The sequence below is a fragment of the Sapajus apella genome, unplaced genomic scaffold (assembly GCF_009761245.1).
Source record: "Sapajus apella isolate SASKATOON/1434 unplaced genomic scaffold, GSC_monkey_1.0 scaffold170, whole genome shotgun sequence".
Taxonomy (NCBI): Eukaryota; Metazoa; Chordata; class Mammalia; order Primates; family Cebidae; genus Sapajus; species Sapajus apella.
Genome location: NW_022437110.1, coordinates 601121 through 610881, shown reverse-complemented (window position 1 = coordinate 610881; position 9761 = coordinate 601121). Strand labels below are relative to the sequence as shown.

General features: G+C 65.2%; 1 protein-coding gene across 2 annotated transcripts in view; it reads right to left on the bottom strand.

The window, feature by feature from the left end:
• JAG2 (jagged canonical Notch ligand 2) overlaps window positions 1-9674 on the bottom strand; it is a 25742-nt gene extending 16068 nt beyond the window's left edge. For both annotated transcript variants that reach the window (XM_032267594.1, XM_032267595.1), the window contains exons 1-2: window positions 9548-9674; window positions 8951-9301 (exon numbers count right to left, since the gene is read on the bottom strand). In XM_032267594.1, coding sequence (XP_032123485.1) covers window positions 8951-9301; window positions 9548-9613 — 417 coding nt within the window. In that variant the 5' untranslated portion in view covers window positions 9614-9674. The remainder of the gene's footprint in view (window positions 1-8950; window positions 9302-9547) is intronic.
• Window positions 9675-9761: the final 87 nt, after the last annotated feature.

Below are 9761 nucleotides of genomic sequence, written 5' to 3'. Positions count from 1 at the left end.
GGGCAAACCCACACCTCCCTCCACCCCACAGGACGGGGGCAGGAGGGGCACACAGGCAAACCCACACCTCCCTCTACCCCACAGGACGGGGGCAGGAGGGGCGCCCGCAATACAGTTGAGGAAGCCGAGGCCAAGAGGCCGGAGAACTGTTCCAGCACAGCCTTATCCCATGGCCACTCTGCCTCTGCCCTCAGAACACCTGGCCCCTGTGCACCAGCCATGGTGACAGATGATGCTGTCAGCCAAGCAAAGTGACCACACGGCCAGCCTCCTACTCCACCCAGCGCAGCCCACAGAGACTGTCAGTCACAGGCATGTGCTCAGACACGAGGGACCCTGGGACACGTCCCACACTGCCCAACACCGGGCACCACATGCCACAGCCTCTCGGCCCTCACTACCCAGGAACCCCATAGCTCCACCTGACACGCCCTTGGCCCAAGCCCAGCCCTGGCTTCATCCAGGTGGGGCCCAGAGGAAGGGGCTAGGGCTGAGCCACCTTCGGGCTGCTGGCTTCCTGCCCTGGGGGATGCTGCATTGGGCAGTGGGTGCAGCCAGGCCCACTCCTCTCCAGCACCCCCATCCACCCAGCCCTAAGGCCCAGCTGCGCTGGGGAAAACCAACCCTAACCCACACTTCCCCACTGAGCCAGGGCCCTACATTTCCCTGCAAGGCCCAGCCCCATGCCTGCCAGCCCTTCCCTGGTCCCCACCCCAGCCCCACCCTGGTGCCTTGGTCCCATCCAGCTAAGGACAGGCCTGGCCTCCCAGGACGTCGCAGAAGACTGCGCTCCCATGTCCAGCCCCTGCCTAACCAACCTGCTGTCAGCCACACCCAGCCTGGCCTCCAGGACTCTCCCCAGTCCCCCGCCCCACACCTCCGACTGTCACTCAAATATGGACACCTGGGACCTACCCTGTGCCTCACAGCTGTACACACCCTGGCACCCCCTCCTGAGCCCCTGCTTCCAGAGCACCAGCAGGGAGCACAGGCTAGAAGTGGGGAGCCATCCCCAACCAGCTTCCAGAACCCTCCCTTGCCACAGCAGGCTGTCACCAGGCCTTCAATCCCACCTCTCAAGTCTCCCTTAAACCCGTTTTCCCACATCCCACATGGCTCCACCAGGCTACAGGGTCAAGTAGCTGCCCGTCTCCAAGGCTCCCTCAGGCCATCATGGCCAGCAAAGCCCTGCCCACGGAACCGGGAGATCTCCAAAGATATGTCCACATACCTCCCGAGGCTCCGTCCACACCCCTCCAGAGCTCCATCCACACCCTCCACAGGGCTCTGTCTACACCCCCCAGGACTGTGTCTATACTCCCTAGAGCTCCATCCATACCCTCCTAGAGCTCCCTCCACACCCCACCAGGGCTCCATCCACACCTCCCCCAGCTCCAGCCACACCCCCCCCAGGGCTCCAGCCACACCCTCCCCAGCTCCAGCCACACCCCCACCAGGGCTCCAGCCACAGCCCACCAGCTCAGAGCACCCTTGAGGCTTCCGAGGCTCCTACCCACCCACTCCAGCCTGTCCACCCCTGTCCTCCTGGAGCACCAACCTCGAGGTGGCACCTGACCAAGCCCTTCCCCACCCCTGGTGACAGCAGGAGCACCCAGCCGCTTCCCAGGCATCTGGCGTTTGGCTCCTTCATTGACATCAAGTATGCAGCAGGCATGGCTTTGCCACCAAGGAGGACAACCTCTGGCCAGTGGGACTTGGGGAAAGTGGCAGGGAGCAGGGGCTGTTGTTCTGGTAAGTCCAGGCCAACGAAGCACAGCGGCTCACACCTGTAATCCCAGCACTTTGAGAGGCCGATGTGGGCAGATCACCTGAGGTCAGGAGATCGAGACCAGCCTGGCCAACATGGTGAAACCCCATTTCTACTAAAAATACAAAAATTAGCCAGCCTTGGTAGCAGGTGCCTGTAATCCCAGCTACTTGGGAGGCTGAGGCAGGAGAATCACTTGAACTCAGGAGGCAGAGGTTGCAGCAAGCAGAGATTGTGCCTTTGCGCTCCAGCCTGGGCAACAAGAGTGAAACTCAGTCTCAAAAAACAAAAAAAGAAGGCCAGGCCAGACTTCAGAGGGGTGATGTCTGGGATTGAGATTGCAGGGTGTTGGGGAGGAAGTGAGGGAGCTGCATGGCAGACCCTACAAGGAGGCCCAGGGGCTGGGAGCGCATAGCCCACAGGGACAGTGGGGTCACGCCATAGACCCAGAGCCCAGCACGGACTTCCTTCCTGAGGCTAAGCGAAGTGGGTGACTACAGGGGGTCTGAGTGAGGTCTGGAACCCACCAGGTTTTTTTTTTTTTTTGAGACGGAGTTTCGCTCTTGTTACCCAGGCTGGAGTGCAATGGCGCGATCTCGGCTCACCGCAACCTCCGTCTCCTGGGTTCAGGCAATTCTCCTGCCTCAGCCTCCTGAGTAGCTGGGATTACAGGCACGCGCCACCATGCCCAGCTGATTTTTTGTACTTTTAGTAGAGACGGGGTTTCACCATGTTGACCAGGATGGTCTCGATCTCTTGACCTCGTGATCCACCCGCCTCGGCCTCCCAAAGTGCTGGGATTACAGGCGTGAGCCACCGCGCCCGGCCCCCCACCAGGTTTTAACAGTCACTCTGGCCATTGGACAGGAACCAGCAGGGCCAGGAAGCGGCAACAGTGGGGTGAGAGAATGGGGCCAGCATGGGTCTGAGAGCAGCTCCGGCCACGGGGCAGGCAGAGGAAAGCCAGGCCTCCTGGTCTCCCTGCACAGCCACACCTGGGCCTCGGGGCCAGCAGGGAGCTCCTCTCCACTCCCAGGAAACCCCATGCCAGCCGCTCAGGTAGGATTACTGCCACCTTCGCCTGAGCCCAGGGCTCTGGTTACGTGCTCCCACAGGGACGCACGCCTGCCCACCGCCTAGAGGGCCCCACCGCCCGCCAGCTGGGGTGCCTACAGTCATCCAGAGAGAACCTGAGCCGGCTCACAGGGCGGTACCTGCAGCCTCACCCCACCTGCCGCGCCCTCCCAGCTCCTCTTGTTCCCCAGGGGCCAGCCTCTAGGACTCAGTTGCCTCCTTTGCAAATAGCAACCTCTCACCCCTGTCCTTCCTGCCTGGGGGGCTACGGACTGGGACAGGGTTTCATCAACACCAAACCCCTGGAAAACAGGATGGACACGAGGGCCTGAGTTGGGGGGGCCTGGGGGTGGGCATATTTTGCCCTTCCAGGAATGGGGCTGGGCCTGTGGGGATGTGGGCCTGGGGCTAGCAGGGGCAATGGGGGCAGGGTGGACTGGGGGTCTGGGGACAGTCAGAGACCCACCACCTGCCCAGGTTCCCCAGCAAGCAGGAAGAGGAACCCAAACCCTTCCTTGAGGCAGCCTAGCGAGGCTATGCCCCTGACCAGCCTCCGGAGGCCATGGGGGAAGGGCTTCATCCCTGTAGGCCCAGCTAAGCCTCTCCCTGCAAGCCTGGCCTGATTATCTGATCGCATCCTCCACAGCCCAACCCCTCAAGACTAAGTCCAAAGCCGCCTCCTGCCCCCACGCAGGGGCACAAGTCACAGGAGAGGCAGACATGGCATTAGATGTTCCACTCTAAGCCTAGGGTACCTCAAAGCCCAGGACACCCCACAGCCCAGGCACTGCATGACCCAGCACACCCCAAGACCCAAGGCACCCCAAAGCCCAGGACACCCCAGGTCCAGGGCCTCCAAAGCCCAGGACACCCCACAGCCCAAAGCACGGCATGGCCCAGCAAACCCCAAGGTCCAGGGCAACCCAAAGCCCAGGACACCCCAGGTCCAGGAAACCCCAAAGCACAGAGCATCCCACAGCCCAGGGCACCCTAGAACCAGTACACCCCACAGCCCTGTGGCTCAGTGCACCCCCAGTCCAGAGCACCTCACAACCCAAAGCACTGCATGGCCCAGCACACCTCATGACCCAGGGTACCCCAAAGCCGAGGTGCTCCAAAGCCCAGGCATCCTAGGTCCAGTGCACCCCACTGTCCAGTGTACCCTCAATCTACAGCATCTCAAAACTCAGGCCACTCAGGTCGAGGGCACCCCAAAGCCCAGGGCACCCCAATAGCCCAGGACCCCCAGAGCCCAGAGCCCTGGCTGTCTAGGCCAACACAGCCTCCTTGCCCTGCTGCCCTGGGCCAACACCCCAACTTGGTTTCTTCCCTCAGCCTCCCACATCAGCCTCCCGCCCCCCATGGAGCACAGAGCTTGGTGCAGGCGCCAGGAGCTCTAAGCACAGATACATTTCCTGAAACCTGAGCTTCTGAGAGGCCCAGGCCTCTGCCATCATTGTTGCCCGAGGGAGGGAAGAGGGGGTGGGGGCAAACAGCATCCCCTGGGCTCTGGGCCCCAGGGCCGCAGCAGGAGGGGCAGACCAAAGCCCACCCCATGCAGGGACCCAGACACGGATGCTCCACACCAAAAACCAGCCAAGGCCTTGCCTGGGTGCACCCCACCATCCCCAGCACACGCCATCTAGGTCCGAGACCCCCCACTGTGAAGACGGTGGCGGCTGGGGCCTGCTAGCACCTGCCACAAAGCCAAGGGTACAACTGATGCCAGCCACACCCCACTCAGGCCTGGGATGTGGGGACAGCAACCCTGCTCAGGCCTGTAGTCTAGAGACAGGGACTCTACTCAGGTCTGGGGTCCGGGGATAGGGACCCCACTCGGGCCTGGGGTCCGGCCATAGGGACCCCGCTCAGGCCTGGGGTCCGGGGATAGGGACCCCGCTCAGGCCTGGGGTCTGGGGATAGGGACCCCGCTCAGACCTGGGGTCTGGGCATAGGGACCCCGCTCAGGCCTGGGGTCTGGGGAAGGGACCCCGCTCGGGCCTGGGGACTGGGGTTAGGGACGCCACTCGGGCCTGGGGACTGGGGATAGGGATCCTGGCTTGGCTTGGGATTGCAGATAATTGTCTCCCTGTCCCCACCCCACCACCAGCAACTCAGGCCGGAGCCCGGCTCCACAAGTGCCCCTTTACGGGCCTAGCTCACCCCTCTCATCAAGACACCATGGAGCAGCACCCCCTGAGAGCGACAGTCTCCTCCCACCCCGGCCTGCGGCCCCCAGGCCCCGCTGCCTTCCTTGACCCCCAGCCCACCCTGAGGAACCCGCGACAAACCCCCAGCCCACTCCCCGGTCCTCCCTGGCCAAGGCAGCCCTCCCTGGCTCCTGTGGCCCCCATGTTGCCTGGGCACTGAAAACCCCACCCTGCCCCATACCAAAGCTTTGAACCAGACCCCCAATCTACAAAGCAGACCTACCCTGAGTCCCCCCACAGGGCCACGGCAGGAGGAGCAGACCGAAGCCCACCCAACACAGGAACCCAGACACCCACGTTCCATGCCAGATTGGATAGCTCTCCTGGTCCCCAGTGGGCAGGCGTGGGAAGGAGGGTGGTCTTCAGTGTACAGACGGGACACTCTGCAGGGAGGGTGGGAGGCCAGGGCCCTGCCTGCCCCAGCCCCAAACTCAGTACAGACAGGAAGGAGGGGTGGTCTTCAGTGTACAGACAGGACACTCTGCAGGGAGGGTGGGAGGCCAGGGCCCTGCCTGCCCCAGCCCCAAACTCAGTACAGACAGGAAGGAGGGGTGGTCTTCAGTGTACAGACGGGACACTCTGCAGGGAGGGTGGGAGGCCAGGGCCCTGCCTGCCCCAGCCCCAAGCTCAGTACAGACAGGAAGGAGGGGTGGTCTTCAGTGTACAGACGGGACACTCTGCAGGGAGGGTGGGAGGCCAGGGCCCTGCCTGCCCCAGCCCCAAGCTCAGTACAGACAGGAAGTAGAGTGGGGCTAAACCACACACCTGCCACGAGCAGCTTAGGTGGCAGCACAGACCTCAGCGTGGCCCACCTTGAGCCCTAGGGGGGCTGGATGCAGGGGGAGGGTTCTGTAAGAGTCTTCCTCCCTGGGGGTAAGGGAGGGGAGGGGAGGGAAGGCAGGGAAGGGGAGAAATTGAGCAGGTCTGGGAGCCAGGCTGGGAGCAGAAGTACGGTCTGAGCTGGGGGCTCAGCAGACTTATCTGATTTCATGAGACCCCCAACGAAAAAACACCACCATGCCCATTTCACAGGTGAGCAAAGCTCGGCCCAGCACCTCCCTATGGCCCAGGACCTCAGGCCTCCTGAGCTGCTGGACACAGGGTCAGCCCCAGGCCTACCTCCCACATCTGCAGCGCCCTCACCCGCCCTGCTCTCCCCACAAGCCCAGATCTGCCACGGGGACCATGCTCCAGCCACGTCACCCCACACAGCTGCCCTGGAGCCCAGCACGCACATGCAAGAGACAGAGCAAGAAAGACCCTCGCTGGCAGGTGGGCTCCTGGCTCCAGAGATGGGACAGCCAGGCAGGTGTGGCTTCCAGCTCCACCTCTGAGGGCGGGGCCCTGGCTGCCCAGGTCACAGCCAACTGCCACCCCCCTGCTCCTCCCTCAGCCAGCACATTCCCCCTAGGCCTGCCATCTACCAGGCCCCAGGGCAAAGCTCCCTGCTGCCCCCACCATGACACTACTCCGCTCCAAACTTCCATCACCACCTGTCATGCCCACAGAGCACCTGGGGGTGCCTACACACACCAACTGGGAGAATGTGGCCTCACCCTACCAGCTACAAGCTAGCCACCAGGACACCCCAGCGGTCCTGGGGATGTTTGGCAGTGGAGCCAGGAGAGGTGGGGCCCAGGCATCCTGCTGGCAGTTAGTCTACCACCTCTCCATGTCCAAGACCCTGGGCCCACCCACCGGGGGAAGCTGAGTCCGAGAGCAGCACAGATCCATGAGTCGTAGACAGCACACAGACCTCAGCCACAAGAAACCAGGCCACGGGGCCACCCGGCCAAGCCTGGGTTACCACCAGAGACCACAGGGTGGGAAAGTCACTCAGGGGCCAGGGGGAAGAGTGCGCGCAGAGCCCAGATGCCCCGCTTCTCTTCCACAAGGCTCTCTCATACCCCTTACTCCAGGGAGCCCAAGAGTCCTACAGGCTTGAGCAGGGTGCCACCCTACCCTCCAGCCGAAACCCTCTGCAGGTCTCAGGGAGCCTGAACTCAGTCCCTGTCTTCCTGTCACCACCACGTACGCCTCAGATCACAGCACAGACCTGGACCCTCAGCGAGCCAAGACAGCATGGCCACGGGCTACCACTGCCCAAGTGAAAATACCAGAATGCTGGCATCACGGCTCGGCTCCTGCCTGGCAGGCTGGCCACATAGCAAGAGACCAGGGCCACCCCCAAACACGCAGCTATGCCACTGCCCTGGTCCCCCACCCAGAGACAGGCCGACTGCCCCCTCCTGGGGCATTCGAGGAACCGGCTGGGACCAAGAGGCAGGGAGGAGAGCTGGCCCCGAAACCCAGTGCCCGGGCTCCAAGGAAGGCAAGGGCCTGCCCGGTCCCATCCCACACCTGACCGGCTGGCCAGCAGGGCGAAGAGCCAGGGCAGACACGCGATAGCCCGCCACATTCCTCCAAGACCTCCCTGCCCCCACACCCCCTGCTGCCAGCTCGAGCAGAAAACACATCCTCAGGTAGCGATGTGGGGCCACGCTGGCTCAGGCCCAGGTGCAGATGACAGGCTGCGGCCCTGCTCAGACCTGCCTGTGCCGACGTGGGGGTGAGGGGCTGGGCTTCTCACAACCGCCTGGGCCCTCCCATGCCCGCCCCTGCCTTTTCCATCTGGGGGACACTTTCCCCACTCTGAGGCCCTGGGTCAAGGGATACCCAGCTGAGTGGTGCTCAGGGGTTGGGGACACGGCCAGAGGGGACCGTGGCCAGCTTCCACAGGGGGAGCTCAGGAAGGGGTGAGGATGGGGCAGCCGGCAAGGCCACGGCCAGGGCTCCCAAGGTACAGCACAGGACTGAGAGCCAGACCCGGCAGGGCCTGTCCTCCACTCGAAATCTCTTTGGGGTCCAGGGTACCAGGTGGACACACTCCTGTGCCTCCTGCTAGCTGGAACCACTGCCTGGCTCCCAGCTCCATCTACTCCCTGATCACAGGTGGGCATGGCCCTCTTGCTCCCACTCTCACCCACTTCCAGACCCCCAGCACAGTGACCAAGCAGAGAAGGACCTCGGGCACCAGGGCAAGGCCCTGCTCCAGACAATGAGGTCAGGCGCCTGAGGCCTGGGCCCGCCCCACTACCGCTACCCACCCGCCGACCCAGCCCTCACCCACGCCCTGAGAACCACTGGGTGAGTACCTGTCTCCCAGTGACACTAGATCCCTACCCCAATTCCTCCCACCATACCCAGGCCAGGGCCCCTGCCTGAATGGCCACCTCCCAGGGTAGAGCAGGGAACCCCAACTTAGCTTCTGCCCCTCCCAAGAGTAACAAAACCAAAAAAAAAACCAAACCCACAAACAGCATAGTGCTACAGAAGGTCACAGCACCAGGATCCCGCTATCTCTGCTTCTGAGGAATCTTGGATCAGAGGCTTCCGCCGACATGTATTATGCGTTAGACTCTCCCAGGCCTAAGTCCCATGGCGCCCGCCCGTGCCCCCTGGGCATCCAGGAAACTGCAGGGCAGGCGCAGGCTGGCCACGGGCCCGGGGCGGCTCCGTCAGGGCCTGCCCTAGACCAGCCCCAGCACGCGCTGCGCACTTGCCTCCACAGCCTGCCCGGGACAGGGGCGCCTTGCCTCGCCTCCCCACCCAGACAGACACGCGCAGGACGACGCAGGCACACGCCGCAAGCCGCCGCGCACGCGGAACGCCGCCGCCGCGACCCGGCTCCCAGTGGCCCCGCGGCCCCCGCGCGCCCACGTGGCCAGGCGCGGACCGAGCCCCCAGAGCACGCGCCCCCTGCCGGCCCCACCCCGCCTGGGCGCGCGCGGCCCGCACGCAGGCCCGGCCGCAGGTGCTGGGGGGGCCACGGAGCGCGCGGGGCTGGGGTGCGGAGGGAGAGGGAGGGGCTAGAGCGCGAGGGGTGTAGCTCACGTACCGGCCAGGCGAACTGGAAGGGGATGACGACGAGGCCCGGGTCCTGGTCGCCGCCAGCCCGAGCCCGCGCCCGCGCTCGGTCCCCCGCAGCGCCGGCCGGCGGCAGGTAGAAGGAGTTGCCGCCCAGCACAGGCGTGGCGCCGTGGCCGTAGTTGCAGGGCCCCGTGGGCGTCACCTTGGCCTGGTACTCCTTAAGGCACACGCGCACGTACGTGTCGCACTCGTCGTGGCCGCAGCCCCCCGCGCGCGTTGTCCGGCCGTCCCCGTCACAGCAGGCGCCGCTCAGCAGCTCCCCGTTCACGTTCCGCAGCGCGCTCAGCTGCAGCTCGAAATAGCCCATGGGCCGCGCCGCCTAAAAATAAGGCAGCAGGAGAGCGGAGGGAGGCGCGGGCCGGGGTCGGCGGGCCGGGCGCCAGAGGTGGGGGAACAGGCCCCGCCGCCCCGCCCCCACCCAGCCGCGCCCGCCTGGAGCCCCTGCCGCCGCGCGCAGCCTTGAGGGCTTCCGAACCGCGGCGGCCCCAGGCAGTGCCCGCCGGCCCCGAGGGGCGGCCCGGTGCGCCCCGTCCGCGCCCCCCGCCGCCCCCGCCGCCCGGCTCACCTGCACCCAAAGCGCCAGCACCAGCAGCAGCCGCCGGGGCAAGCGCCCCCGGCCCTGCGCCCGCATTGCCCCCGCGACCCGCCCGCCCGGCTCCGCCGCCGCCGCCCGCGCCCGGCTCCCGGCCGCCGCGCCGGCCTCCCAGCGCCCGCCCGCCCGCCCTCCGAGCGCCCGCAGAGGCAGAGGCAGAGGCAGAGGCAGCGGCAGCGGCAGCGGC